This window comes from Convolutriloba macropyga, chromosome 9 (assembly GCF_964194025.1).
Source record: "Convolutriloba macropyga chromosome 9, txConMacr16.3, whole genome shotgun sequence".
NCBI lineage: Eukaryota > Metazoa > Xenacoelomorpha > Acoela > Convolutidae > Convolutriloba > Convolutriloba macropyga.
This window is the reverse complement of record NC_134476.1, coordinates 8132360-8148261: the sequence shown is the minus strand read 5'-3', so window position 1 is coordinate 8148261 and position 15902 is coordinate 8132360. Positions and strand designations below refer to the sequence as shown.

General features: G+C 37.5%; 1 protein-coding gene across 1 annotated transcript in view; it reads right to left on the bottom strand.

Annotated features, from left to right (window-relative positions):
• LOC142346106 (uncharacterized) overlaps positions 1-15902 on the bottom strand; it is a 128593-nt gene that overhangs the window by 50582 nt on the left and 62109 nt on the right. The window contains exons 10-12 of the mRNA XM_075398610.1: positions 15761-15793; positions 15082-15188; positions 11796-12058 (exon numbers count right to left, since the gene is read on the bottom strand). Coding sequence (XP_075254725.1) covers positions 11796-12058; positions 15082-15188; positions 15761-15793 — 403 coding nt within the window. The remainder of the gene's footprint in view (positions 1-11795; positions 12059-15081; positions 15189-15760; positions 15794-15902) is intronic.

Below are 15902 nucleotides of genomic sequence, written 5' to 3'. Positions count from 1 at the left end.
GCCCTATATGTTTGTCAATATACATAGTGTGATCAATTGGAGCCCAAAAGAAGGCAATTAGTGGCTTTGAAAGATGAAAATTTGTGCCATATTAGGGAAATTTACTAGAAATCAATTTTTTTCGAACTTTTGAGTGGTCGGGATTCCAAGACAGTGAATTTTTTCGCCTGCTTTTTAGAAATGGTTTGCTCTAGCAGACGTTGTGGTTCGTGAATTAATCAAGAAAAACCTCGAATTCGCAATTTGGTGAAAAATAACTTGATTTATGGGTGCATTTTTTTCTGGCTTGCGAGAGGGCTGTTGGTGTCCTTATTTTCGACCTCCTGGAGAAACATATATTGGTTTCTGATGGTCTTTACTGGTTCCAAATGCTCGGTAGACATCTGGAAACGGGTGCATAGAAAATCTGAGGCCTCTGATGCGTTTTCATCTTGGTGCTTTTTTGGCCTGAGTGAGGTTGCCTTTTTTCTCATGTTCTCTGTTTGTTTCATCAAATTTATCATGTATTGGAAATTTTTTTGCTTTTAATGTGGCCAAAAGCCCCTATATGTTTGTCAGTAGACATAGTGTGACCAATTGGGGCCCAAAAGAAGGCAATGAGGCGCTTTGAAAGATGAAAATTTATGTCATATGGGGAAATTTACAAGAATTGAATTTTTTTTCGAACTTTTGAGTGGTCGGAATTCCAAGACAGTGAGTTTTTTCGACTGGTTTCTAGGAATGGTTTGTTCTTACAAACGTTATAGTTTGTGGATTAGGCAAGAAAAACCTCGAATTCTCAATTTGGTGAAAAATAACTTGATTTTTGGGTGCATTTTTTTCTGGCTGGCGAGAGGGGCTGTTGGTGTCCTTTTTTTCGACGTCCCGGAGAAACATATATTGGTTTCTGATGGTCGTTACTGGTTATATTGTGTTAACAGGGATGCCCCGGGTGTACACAAAAAAAGATCAACAATCTTCCAGGAATACAGAATGGAATGTGCGCTAAAATCTGTTGATGCTGGTTCGTCTTTGAGAGCTGCGTCTCGAAAGTTCAATCTTCCTTACTCGACTCTGAGACGACGCTTTTGTAACCAAGCAAATAAAATTGGAAGGCCGCCCATTTTCTCCGAGTATCAGCAGAGATCACTATTGAAGGCACTCTCTTACCAGTGCTTGACCTTTGAAAAAATGAGAAGAAGAGCCTACATATTTGGAAAAAATTTAAATGTCAAGTTACCAGCCACTTGGAACACTCACCGAACTGTTGGAGTAGAATGGATGATTGGTTTTCTAAAGAAGTTTTCGCATCTCAACTTATTTATTGTCAAAGGAAAGTTCTTTCAAAGAAACGATTTTGTTTGCGTCAGATGCATGGGAAATAAGCAAAGAGGAGAATTAGGATTTCTGTGCGAAAGTTGCTGCCTTTGCACATGTAAATCTTGCTTCAGAAAAAGTGCAATCTGCTGTGTTGATTAATGTTTTCGTGAATTGTTTGTCATACTATTATTGTTGGTGGCTTGTTTGGTGTTTTATTTATTTCAATTGATATTCATTTGAAGGGCGCTTGGAACGCGTTCTTTTCTTGCAAATCTCTTCAAAGGATTCAAAGACAGCATTTAAATTGACAGTTTTTCGTTAGGCTAGAGGGCACCGCCCTGCCTATGAAAAAAGGTCAATTTTTGAAGTTTTCTGGTAATCCCCGTTGGAAAATGAGAGCCGCCTACGAATAAAAATTGTCTTTTTTGGCGCTTCGAACGTTTTCAATTCTTGCAAATTTTATCAAAGTAGTTAAAGACCGCTCTTAGATTGACACTTTTTCGTAAGGCTAGAGGGCACCGCCCTGCCTATGAAAAAGGGTCAATTTTTTTAAACTTTTGGTTATCATCGTTGTTAAATGAGAGCCGCCTAAGAATAAAAATTGTCTTTTTGGCGCTTCGAACGTTCTCAATTCTTGCAAATTTTATCAAAATTGTTAAAGACCGCACTTAAATTGACAGTTTTTCGTTAGGCTAGAGGGCACCGCCCTGCCTATGAAAAAGGGTCAATTTTTAAAATTTTTTTGGTAATCGCGTTTGGTAAATGAGAGCCGCCTAAGAATAAAAATTGGTTTTTTTGGCGCTTCGAACGTTTCACAAATTTCTACAAAGGATTCCAAGATCCTACATATTGACAAATTTTCGATAGGTCAGAGGGCACCGCCCTATCTGCGAAAAAATTCAATATCGTTTTTTGGTAGTCTGCGCTGGAAACTGCGTACCGTTAGACAAATAAAATGCTCTCTGCTTTTTCCTGTGGCGCCTCGCTAAATTTTGGCTGTTGAAATTTTCAAAGGGAACAAAGACGTCACTGACGGTTGCTCATAGGCTAGAGGGCACCGCCCTACCTACGGAAAGTGGTCAGTATTGTCTATCGGTGCTTCGAATAAGGTGGTGTTTTACAGAGTAATGGCTCTTTTCAACGTTTTGGCAAAAATGGACCTGACTACCTTACAGCGTGAGCGCCTCAGTGGCATAATTGAAAGTTCGTGCATGACATTGAGGTCATTCAAATTGCTCTCGGACCAGGATCTAGTGGGGGCTGGTTTTCCCAAACCAGCAGTGCTTGAGATGCGGGCTATTATTGGAACAATGACCGAGGAAGTACCTGCAATGACGCCGTCAACTTCTGCAATCGAAACATCGTTTCGAGGCAGCTCCTTTGAACCGAGCCAGGTATCTTCACCATTGAGCGATGCCTCCAGGATAAGTAACCAGGAAAACGAACTGCCTGAGTTGACAGCAGATGCACTCCGCTTGTTGACACAAAGCATTGATGTTGGGACTTACGCAGGGAAGCATGAGTTCAATAGAATTCTGGTGGCTGAAATCATAAAGGTCCATTTTTTTCTCTTTTTTTGTATTACAAAAATGTAATAGAATTTTGAGTGCGTTTGCTTTTTTGCAGAGACAACCCGAGGACGCAAAGTTAAATCCAACTTCAAGAGACAAGCTTCGGTATGCAAAACTGGCAATTGAGGTAAAGCCAGAGTTGCGGTCCCTAGATCCGGTCTATCCATGTGTAATAATTTTAACTTATTTTTCTCCATTTTTGGAGCTGAGGGTTTTTTGTAATAACAGTATTTTTAAGGCTCAGTTCTTTCGGCCATACTATCTGGAGAACGGTAAACCGAGGTGCGCAAAAGGGCTCATAGAGGAGCACCTGAAGTCTCTGCGGGCGAGAGCAAAGCGGCAAGAGGCTAAGAGAAGCGGTTAGATCAGTTTTTAAACCAGTGAACCAAGTTTCTTTGAACCAAAATGAGGTGAGCAATGTGATCTTCAGGAACACCTTTGCAACCAAAACGATTAAGAATCAATCATCAGTCCCAGGAAGCGTCAAATGTTGACTTAAGTTGCCTGCAAGATCTTTTCGGACAGGAGGAAATGGATTTCAGTACTCGAAGGCGGGAAACGTTCGAGACACGAAAAAGATTGCTCTCAGAAGCAGGAACGGTCAATTTTGATACCTACATGTACTATATTGGGATGGAATTAAAGGACATCAGTGAGGTAAGAGTAATTTAAAAACACCTGTATACCGGATATTGGGCTATTCTCAAACTAGGTAATTTTTTAAAGCTGGAGGAAGAATTCAAGCTATGGGTGCCGAACTCGCCTAAGGATGCCTTTGGTAAACTCTTCCTGCCATTTGTGGCAAAACTAATAGCTCTGTGCGACGATCCACCTAGAGAAGCGGTAGACAAAATACTGGTCCTGAAGAGCAAAAAACGTAAGCTTTTAATTTTGTTTTTTGTTGGTCATGTACTAGTTTCTCTCTCTTTTTTGTAGTTTCGGAGCCCGTTTTGGCCTTGAGGGCTCTCCCCGCTCTGATGCCAGTAAAACAAAGCGTCGGCAAGGAGCGCAAAAGTACAAATGCTGAGTTGCGCTCCATGGCTGTTACAAAGTTTGTTCGGGAGCTTCCGGTAAAAATTTTAAGTCAGTTATACCATTTTGCGCATGAATGAGCGAAATAAATATTTTTTAAGGATGTTGGGAACCTAGACGAAATCAGCCGAAATGAGAGTATCGGCGCCATCCTATGCACCAGCAGCCAGGTTATTGGTTGTTTTTTTAGCTCTTTTATCCTGTAACATCTAGTGTTTGGTCTACTGCTAGGGTGTCCGGTTTCAATTTAGGTTTTTGTGGTTGGACCAAAGCGAGTGATCTCGTGTGAAGATCTCTTTCAAGCCGTAGATGTTGCATTCAAGCTATTCTACATTTTGAACTTGAAGTTCCCCCGAGAGACTTTCGCGGTCTGGAGTTTTATACAAATCGTTGTATACAAATTGACAGCTTCGCATGTGCCGCCGCAAGTTGACAGCTTCGTGGCGAAAATGAATGCTCTCTCTGAAAACGAGTAATAGGACAGTCATAGGTTGCACCAAACACGAAGTAATGTATTTCGCCAAAAAAATTGTTCGGTTTTGTAAAAGTGCTTGCTTTCATTTGAAATGTTCACAAGCTTTTTGTTCAAAATAAAAATAGTTCGTGTGATTCAGTCTTTTTTTTGAAAGTTTGAACTTAAATGGATAATCAACTTTCTAGACAACTCTCGCCGCTCATCGACTTTTTCAGTGCAAACATGGGTAAATCTATTGAAACGAATGTGCAGGACTACTTCGAAGTTGCTAGTGTTGATTGGATGCTACTGGATGAGTTGATTGATAAAGGCGGAGTCAGAAGTCATCGTGCAATTAGATTGGATCAAAGGGTTGAAGTGTCAAAGAACTCCGAACTCTATAAGTATCTGAAGGATTTGTATGTAACATCTTTTTCTTTTGTCTCATATGAAAAAGAACTTTCGTATTCTGAGGATAAAAATAGAGGTTATTGTGGCTACAAAATTATTGCAAAAAACGATTTTAATGTTGGTGAAGTAATACCTGGGTTGAAGGGAATTGTTGCCTCATGCCCTCAAGATATCGATGACACTCCCGAGTTAAACTATTCAATTTTTTTCAAGGGAAAATTTTCGTACTCTTTACAAGGGCCACTGTCTTTCGTGAACCATGCTTGTGTCCCAAATTGTAGGTATAAGGAACCAAAGGGTAAATCTGGTCTGGCGGTGGTTGAAGTGATCAAAAAAATTGCAACAGGTGATGAAGTAACAGTTTTTTACGGAAAAGAATATTTCGGGAAAAATAATGAGTTGTGTTTGTGCCCTCATAAAGAAAAGCATGTGACAAAAGATTTCAATTTTTTACTCGAAAATGTTTCTTCAGGTTCAAAAACTAGATCAGGACTGAAACGAACTATTAACTCCTCTACTGCTCCTAATATTGAAAACGAAAATGTAGCGCCTAATAAAAGTCTTACATCTCTTACATCAGCTAATGAAGAGAGTGTATCTACTAATCATGTGAACTTCGAAACGGCTGATGTTTTGTTAGAAGAATCTTCTGCGGGTCCTTCTATTGTTTCAGTTGCTCCTGAGGTATCTGCGAAAAAGCAAAAGACGTTTGTTCAAACGATGGTTCCCATAGATGAGGATCAGTCGATGTCAGAACAATCTGCAGAAGATCAGAATGCAGCTTCTGAGGATGCACTATGTGGCACCAGTGTCGGTTTAGTATCAAGCCAACGGTTCTCCAGAAGAGTCAAGGAACAATTAGAAGCATGTAACGAATTGGAGCCTAGTAATGTTATCCTAGATTGCGAGTTTTGCAGTTTAACACTAAAAACTTCAATGGATTTTGTGTCGCACCTAAGAGTTCATAAGCTTGAGGCTTTGTTTACTTGCCCTTTTTGCAAGCGAATCTTTGGAAGTTATCCGCGTTACGTAGAGCACATGAAAAATCATTTTTTTGATATGAGTTCGAAAGGTTTTGAGTTCTTATTGTCATCAAAAAACAAAAAAAGTAAAACTAATAATGCTGAGCCAACATCGGAAAGACTTAAATCTAACCAAATAACCAATGTACTACTGGAGAAAACGAATATAAACTCTGATTCTAAATTGACAGTAATAAGTAATTCAAGCGCTTATGAATTACCCCAAATTTTTGAAAACGGTTTAATTAATTCAGGAAGAACTGAGGTGCAATTGAAGCCAGTAAAATTTTATCCTTGGTCACAAAAAAAGTTCAATTACAACCTAGAAAACACAGAAAAATTCAATTGTAAACAAGACGACTGCAATTTTTCTTATATGACGCTAGAAAATTACGACAGACATTTAAGCGATTTCCATTGCTTGGCGTCAAGTTTTTTGTGCCCCTTTTGTCCTAGAGAGCATACATCACTGAGGTATTTACAAAAACATGTTAGAAAAATGCATGCGGTAGCTGAAAGTCCTAGTGTGATTGATGAACTGCCGTTATCAATAGAGGAAGTTGAAATTGCGCAGGATCTTGAAAACATAGATAAACAACCGGACGTTTTTGCGAAACTTGATAGCTTGCAAAATGGTTTCTGTGGTCGCGAAGTGCTTCTAAAGAGTCTTTGCCAAACGTCATCGACTTGGACACAGTGTCTCTCTTTTTCGTCTATAGCATGCTCTGCTTTAGAGGAAGCAATGAGTTCAGTGAGGCTAGCTTTGGATGAAGTTCAGAAAGATACTCCCTCGGTATCAGAATCAGCAATCTTTGCAAAACTACATAGTTGTACCAGGAACTTTAAAACTACTGATGTGAGCAACCAATATCAGTTGATCTCCTTTCTCAAAAAACAGGAAAAGTTTGTGGAGCCCCTTGATCTAAAATTTGGGGAGGAAAATGAACTAAGGAGCGTAGGTGGTAAGAGTCAGTTTAAAGAAACCATTAGAACGGGTCAGTTTATCCCCATATCTGAGGTTCTGTCAAAAATAATTTTCCAGGAAGAAGATGTTTTTCAAGTTTGCTTGGCTTATGAAAATTTTTTGAAAAAATTGTCCTGTCAACGGGTTTTGTTCGACATTAATCAGAGCAAAGGTAGTTTGAATCTTGATGCAAAATCCGTTATTAGAGAAGTAAGTTCAATTGTTGAGTGCGATGAGGGAATTTCAGTACAAGTAACATTACAGCTCTACTTTGACGAACTGGAGACCGCTAATCCCATAGGGTCTAGAGCAACGATACACAAAATAGGATGCTTCTACTGGTGCTTGAAAAGTCTGCCCCCATGGTTAAATTCTGATATGCGATACACTTTCGTCGTTGCTCTTGTGTCCTACCTTGATGTAAAATCTTATGGTTTTTCTCCCGTTATAGACGCCATAACGAATGATTTGGTAAAACTAGAAAATGGAATATCAATCACCACAAAAAATGGAAAGGTTTTAAAAATAAAAGCAAAAAAAATGAGTTTTGTTGCAGATAACTTAGCTTATCACGCCGTTTTTGGTTTCAATGAGAACTTTTCATCGGGCATGTGCTGCGAAAAATGTTTTGTGCCACAATCGAAATTTAAGCAAGTTTTTGAGGAAGATGCCGAAAAGCTCCGCTCACCCGCTTCTTGTATAAGTAATGTAGGTGTAGCTGGCTCAGGTATAAAAAGTGTATGTCGACTCAAAACTTCTTTTTTCGAACCGTATGAAAATTTTACAGTGGACTTGCACCATGATATATTCCAGGGAAGCCTGATGCACACTGTGAAACTTGTTCTTAACAGTCTCATTTTTGAATTAGGTTTTCTTTCTCTGCAAGATCTTAACTCACGAATCAACTGGTTCAACTATGGACGAGATATTGATGGAAAGCCCTCCGAGTTTGCTGAAGAAAGGTTCTTATCTTGCTCAATCCTTGCATTGGTTCATTCGGAAAAATAATTGTTGTTTTTGGTTTAGGATAAAAGAGAAAACGTCCAAGTCACTCAAAGAGAAGTACGATCAGATGTATACCCTCTTCCGCTTCTTACCGTTGATGCTGAGTGACTTGGTTCCCGAGGGTAACTCGGTTTGGGCTTTTCTACTGGACTATTTTAATCTCGTCGAGATGTTGCTGAGCCCCGCTTTCGATGAAGATGACATCTCAATCCTTGGTGTTTTGGTTCACAATCACCTTAATTTGTTCTCTGAAGTGTTTCCTGATAGTAGTGTTATATTTAAACAGCACCATCTCATTCATTATCCTACGGTCATTAGGTCGTGCGGCCCTCTGTTATATCTAAGTGTGCTTCGTTATGAAAGAAAACATCAGTTTTTTAAAAAATTGGCAAACAATATTTGCAATTTTAAGAATTTGACTAAAAGCTTGGCAATGAGACACCAAATAGCGCAGTTTGTTGATTGGAGAAATGGATTGCCGGTGAAAGAAGACGATTTTCCTGGTGCTAGGCTTGTAGAATTCTCTGAATTTTTCAAATCTGAAGACTGTAAAACTGAAGAAAAATTTAAAAATTGCAATGTGCTTATTTCCAAACATGCTGTTATCAAAGGTACTCGCTACAACATCAACGAGGCAGTGATCAAATCAATATCTTCTCAAAGTGAACCTGAATTTGGATTGATAAAACACATTTTGGTTGATAAAACTGATATATACTTCGTTGTTGTGAATTTGAAGTTGCATTACTATGATGCTCACTCAAGATCTTATGCTGTAACGCAGGAAGCGTCCGGTCAGTTTTCATTTATCGCATATGCAGATCTCTTTGATTATCATCCCCTCTCTTTGCACTCTTGTTTTCTCAACACCTGTAAATTCTCTCATATCTGTTTACGCCATAGACTTACTTTCAACAATTATGCTAGCTATTTTGACTCAGAGAGCTGTAATTAAAACAGCAAAGTTTTGCGTATCTTTTGCATATCTTTTTTCTATTTTTCGTCAAACAGTAGGTTCGATAGAGGTCTGGATTTTTTTGTTTTTTTTTGCGTTTTGTTGTTTTCGGTCTGGGTTCTTGTCCCTGTCCATAAATTTTTTGTTTAGTCTTTTGTTTTAAGTGGTCCTTATGCCGCTTCAGAAATGGAGCATCACGAGGAGGAAGAAGAATTACTAGTTGGACGACTTCAAGCTGGAGAGTTGGTATCAAACTATGCAATAAGATTATTATGGGAAGTACAAAATGGCTATGTTGAGTTGGATAATAGGATAGTTTTCATCGGAGACTCAAATTTAAGAGACGCTTATGAAACTTGCTCATCATTTGATATTCTAAAGTCTTACCATAACAAGTTTACAATTTGCGCTAAGGGTGGTCGTCGACTGTCGCATTTACCTGAGTTGTTTCCTTCAGTTGCTAATTTCAAATATATTTGTATTTTATTGGGCGGCAACGATTTAAGTACAAGATCTGTGGATGAAATGCTTAACGACATTGCGGAATTTAAATACCATCTGCCGGCATCTTGGCCGAAACAAATTTTGTGTGTTGTAGAATTATTTTATCGTGGTGACCAAACTGAAGAACCGCTTCTATCCAAACTGAAAGATTTTAATAGTCGTTTAAAAACTGAATTTAAAGCTGATTACTACCCAAATACCCAAGTTAGAGCTAACGCTTTTCCCCGACCATCTGATCGCGTCAATAATAGATTCTTCCATGATGAAAATGGAAAAAGGATTCCAAATTATCATCTAAAAGTGCAATGCAGAAGCCAATACGCAAAACTTCTCAGTAAAATTTGTGATCATATGCTGAATCGTTCAAGTGTTCCAGACTATTCTTAATCATTTTTGTGAACTGTTCTCCAACTGATTTGTAATTATTTGCTCCTCAAAACATTGTTTTGACAGTTTGTTTAGTTGTAGGGCAGTTCTTGAATATCTTATTTTAAGCTGTCGTCTTATTAGGTCACGGAATGATCTTGGTTTAATCTGCATGCAGAGAATATGTAACATTGCATGTAAATTATGTATATTTTGTAAAATTTTAATAAAAAGAAAAAGCAAAAAAAACTAAAAAAAAAAAACAAAAAAAATTAGTTAGATTTGTGATTTTGCTGTTCTGACTAAAGTTTGCTGTTCTGTATGCTGTCTGTTGAACCATCTGCTTTCATCAATTTTATGTATTTCCACAGATCTGCTAATACTTTTTATCTGTGCTCCTCATTTACCTATTTCTGCTGCCTATGTGTTATTATATTCCGATATAACTCTGCTCAATTTTCCCAATTCCATTAAAGTTATACTTAACTGTATGTAGTCTTAAAGATGTAATTAACTGCAATTCTCCTTGCAAAAGCATGCAATTTTACATGTAAAAACATGCAATCTTTCGTTCGTAACCAATTTCAATATTTACTATAAATTGTAACGCTTATATCTAAAACGTATAATTTAGTTCTCGAGCTGTTGTTTTAATTGTTGTTTACTTTATCAATCTTATAGACTTTAAAACTTACAGTTTCAATATAACTTAGCTGACCTTGTAAATGGGAAAGGAACTGATGGAAAATCTCGGAATAAAGTTTTGTAGATCAGTTTGGCTTCACCTCGGTGAGGCACGCTTTTTGATTAGTGGGCACCGCCCTCTCAAAAGGCATGCCTTATTGAGGTTTAAGTTGTACGAGCTTTTATTGGAATAGTGTTCCGCCTAATAAACGGAGTAACTTGTTGAGAGGGCACCGCCCTATCAGGTTAAAACTCTCTGGTTGGTAAGGTAAGTGGTTAGGTTTATGGTTTTCTGTTGTTCCTTTCCCATGGCTCCGGAAAAAATTTGATGTTCTTTTGTTTTGGAAATTGGATCTCGATTGGCCATTCCTTTTTCCGGAGCCTTTGATTAGTTTCAACTCATGTATTATGCATGTAAAACATGTAACTCAGCTTGTAACAAATTGTGCTTTGCCTAATTATAATTGTTTGTGCTTCAAAATGGCCATCCTTGATCCTAGTGTTGAAATCCTGTGGGCGCCTTCCCGTTGGTGGTTTTGTATAAGTCGTGTACTATGTACATGGCGAGCTGAGACCCACGTAAAAATTAAAATATAATGGGAAATGCAAAACTGATAATCTGGTCATACCAGGTTTTTTTGCACACCCGACAGAAGCTGCTTACTTATGTCTTTTCAGCCTAATTTTTGCATGTAAATTGATTATGATTTGCAGGTAAATTTACCTAGATTTTGCAAGTAAATTGTTCTTTAATGCAATTCACCTAGAATCTACCTGCAAACACATTACATTACCTGCAATTCTAGGTAAAATTTCCTGCAAGTTACCTAGAATTTGCAGTTATACCCTCCTAGAATTTTACCTGCAAAAAAAATTTTCTAGGTAAATTTACCGGCAAAAAACACGCGCAAATTGCAGGTAAATTTACCTAGAATTTCATTTTTGCAGGTAAAATTCTAGGTAAATTTAAATGCAATCTACCTAGAATTTGCAGGTAAAAACACCTAGAATTTTACCTGCAAAAAAGTTTTTTTAGGTAAATTTACCTGCAAAAAGCACGCGCAAATTGCAGGTAAATTTACCTAGAACATTTTTTTGCAGGTAAAATTCTAGGTGTTTTTACCTGCAAATTCTAGGTAGATTGCATTTAAATTTACCTAGAATTTTACCGGCAAAAATGAAATTCTAGGTAAATTTACCTGCAATTTGCGCGTGTTTTTTGCCGGTAAATTTACCTAGAAAATTTTTTTTGCAGGTAAAATTCTAGGAGGGTATAACTGCAAATTCTAGGTAACTTGCAGGAAATTTTACCTAGAATTGCAGGTAATGTAATGTGTTTGCAGGTAGATTCTAGGTGAATTGCATTAAAGAACAATTTACTTGCAAAATCTAGGTAAATTTACCTGCAATTTATAATCAATTTACCTGCAATTTTTTTTGGAGTGAAGTAGTTTCTTATTTTCAGTTTATTTAGAACATAAAATCTGTGACCAACAGTGTGGTTTAATAGAAAATTTTACTCGGTTACCTCAATTTTGTCATTCCGTTCACGAACAAACTTGACCGTGTAGCGGTTTTTGTCATAAGATGTGGAGTTGCAGTATGGGACGTGATCTTTTCCAGAAAACAGCTCTGTGTTAAATTCCAAGATTGCAAGATCTCCAGAATATATCCTTCCACCTTTGAAGGCTTTGTGGTAGCGAAGAGCAGTAGGGATTGTGACTTTATACTCTGAAGTATCACTTATTCCTTTGTTGAGAGATTTCGCAATTGGAGCTGAGCTACTTTTTCCTGAAAAAACCCACAAACATTTTTAAAAACATGCCTGCAATGTATAGATGGAAGGCATGACCAAATATTTTTTTCCAGACAATTGAGTTGGGTCCCACCGTACACCCTGTCCGCGACCCAAGTCGGTTTGGACAGTACCTGTCTTGGGTCGCGTACCTCATCCTAGGTAGCCACCAAAGAAAGAGTTAGAGAACATAAAATTGCTAAAGATGTAATAAGTACACGTAATTAGGAACATCAAGAAATAAACGTCATGAATATCAAAAAAAATTCTTTGTGTCTAAAACAGCCCCAAAAGTCGCGGCTCAGAAGAGACGTGCCTGACTAATACCTGGTATGAAAGGAAAGTGGGATCTATTCAGTTTTGCCCCCCCCCCCCAGTGTTTTGTACGCCACCATTTTAAAACGTGCGCGTTTCGTGTTTTAAGTATGGTTACGTGACTCTGCAGAATTCATTTCGAAATTCTGACTTAATATCTCGAACCGCTTCGAGGTTCTCGGTAAACGCCAGGTGTTCTCAGTGAATTCAAGCAGAGTCACGTAACCATTTATTAAAATACCCAGATATCTGGAATGAAAAGATGGTGGTCGACTATTATTGCCAGGCTCAATTGATATTGGCACGGATGGACAACGGTTAGCTGCTTTCTATAATAATAAAAATAAAAACAAAATGCGTTCAACCAAACATGGTTACAACCAGCTTGGTAGTCCCCAGATTAGGGGAGAAATCAAGTTTCAGTAATTAAAATTTTAACTTTCATATTTGAAATTTTTCACTGCCTCCCCTTCCAAAAAGCTCCTCACTTCTCTTCGAAACTGACATGGATTTTTGTGTGGTGAATAGTAGAAAAACTGTTAAGTTGAGACAAAGAAATATTGAATCGGGCCACTCTATTAAAGTAATTATCTTCAGAACGTTTCCGAAATGTTTTTCTGGCTTCAATAAAAAATTTATCACTTGATCTGGTCTTTGGACAACCAAAAGTCATTGACCAGTGGTCTGATATATTCATAGAAGTTAAGCCCATTAAAATCTTGTTAAGCAGAATTAGGTCGATAAGAACTAGAAAATAAGTGACTGGCAACAGGCGACTTCGAATTAGGCTCTCAACGTATTCTTTGACACCCAAAACTAAACGGCAAGTTATCCATTTTAATCATGATTAAAAGGATGGTGGCTGACTGATATTTGTCACAAAAAACGTGATTATCTAATATTTGCTATGAAAGAATCACGGTTGATTGTTCCGATCCAACTTTAGTGGGAGGGTGGAACTATATACTCAAATAGGATTTTTTATTCAGTCAAGTTTGCCCGATCAATATATTCATCGTAGAGAGTTGTGAGTGGTATCATTAAATTGCCCTTTGATCGTAGAATGCTCATTTTTTAATTTCTTTCATTTCCAAGGATTTATCGACGTTTGAAGTTTTGTTAATAGAAGTTTTCCGTTGTTTTTGTTCACATAACAATCGTCAAAAACTGTCAGAATTATTAAAATTGTCAACTAAAGTGTTAATGGTTTTACCTTTAACAATAAAAGATGGCTGCAGAATGGATTGATCCGACATTTTTGGGTAAAATTTTTACTTAATTTTACAAAATTCAATTTTTTTCCAAATTTGGCGCCAAATTTTATTTTTTAGTCCTTTTTTTTGCTTTTGCCGGAAGTAGAGGACCTGAAACCTGCTAACATAATCTTTTTAAATTCCAAAAGGTTACTTTTACATCCACTGATCTAGACTTACAGCCTGTAAGAGTCTCCTTGATATAAAATTTTGCCAATTTTTTTTTACTATTATAAAGAAATATATATCCAATGTGCTTCGTTCATTTTGATGTAATTAAACATTTCATTCGAAAATCTATCTACATCGCCATTCTTTGAAACAGTCAGGTATTTTAGTTGAACGCTCAAGCTATGTCAGGGCTAGTTTTTTTCTCTTCGTGGACTCTTAAGTTTAGAAATCCACTTGGATTGTATTGGAGGCGGTTTTTTTTTTCAAAACATTTTTGCATTTTGCGTTTTTTGTAGTATTATTTGACGAGACTGATTTATAATCTATGCTCATCTAATGCAGATCCCCTTAACTTGAAAATGAGCCCCAACAGAGACAACATTTAATTGTTTTTCAGGATCAGCTCGTTGTCTTCATGGCTTTGACCAAGTGTTTTGCAAACTAAAATTGAATTCTCCTGTTTTTGCCCGCATTTGTCAATGTTTTTGAAGTCTGATGACATAGTGTCCATAAAAAACTAATTGATTTTTTAAATTGGCACAGGTGAAACTAAACCATGTTTGCATTTGATATCTAATGATTTTTATGACTTTTTATATATTTGTCTAAAAAAACTATCAGCGATCCTTCGTATCGTTGCATCTTTTTGTCTAACTTAATATAATTATCAAATATTCGTTTGAAAGAAATTAGTTTTTTGGTAATTTATTCAAGTATATGAACCCAATCCTAAGAGGATTGCTAATGAATTGAAAAGCAAAGTTACGAGAGAATAAATTATTTAGTACGCCATTGGCGCATGTTTCTGACTCGATAGATGAACTTTGACACCTTTCCATAAAAAACGTTTTGATGTACTTAATGAAAAAATTTGAAAGAGGGACCAGGTTTTGCCACCATCTGAACTCCATGGCTCTGCTCAGCACCATCAGACTCTAAATGAGTCTCTGATTGGAACGCTGCTGTACAGGTGCCTCTTGGCAGAGCAAACATCTCCCAATAAAAAGGCGAAAAAATGAATGCAACAAATTGCGCTTGAAAAATTTTCTGAACTAATTAGTGTACACTCGAATCCGCCACTGATCAGGCAAGCTCCGGACCATTGTCCAGACCAATGTGCGCTCGAAGAATTTTCCAGACCATGTAAATCGAGCGCACCGCGCACAGGCGAGGGCTCGAAGATAGTCTGATCAGAGATCTATCCGGTCTTGACACCCCGAACTGGGGAGCAAATGAGTCACTTTATTTGGTGGAAACTTTTGAAGTTTGAAAGTACTAACTTGTCAGAGCGTATAGTCCAGAAACTGGGTAAAATGAGCCGTAGCTGTACAAACACAGTGCAGTTGTTACCAGCCACCTGCCAGTAACGATAACCCCTTTGCATTTTCTATAAAAACAATACTATGGGTTGCGGTGCTCTGGGAATTGGTTGTTGTTTTTTGTGAAACCGTTTAAGAGATCATAAAGTTGAATGCCGAGTTGAAAATTTTTCCATATCATTCGTAAGATTTGCCTTGTTCAGGAACAAATGGGGGTGAAATTATATGCCCATGAAACTTTGTATTTTTTATTTTTGAACTGGAGCCTGTAATTTGGTTCAATATCGTACCCTTGGACTTTTTGGGTCTTCCCATCAAATTTCTTGTTTTGGATCTTTTCGAATAAACTTACAACTTTGAACGTTTTCAGTAAATGCTCGTTCTAAGGTCGTCCTCTATTTTACTTTCTGCGCTTTTTAACGGCGGCTCTTATAAATAATGGCGCTTTTTGAGTGAACCCAAATGAGAGCTGTTTTTGCTACACCTACTTTTCTAGGGGTATACTTCCTTTTTCGTCAAGATTTTTCAACCCAGCATTGTTAAATAACCCTAAAAACCCCATGAAAAACTTGCTTTTGATACTTTTCAACTTAAAATGTGATGTTATTTGGAAATATTTAAATTTGGCTAACTTACATACGAGCTTTTGTTCCCTCCCAATTCAGAGCCACGCCTGTAAATGTGTGATACGTGTCCAATTTGTCTGCAGGGACTTGTTCAAACTCTGAAATAGACAAATATGAAAAAAAAATTGTATCAGATTGAAAACTGGGATGTGGTAG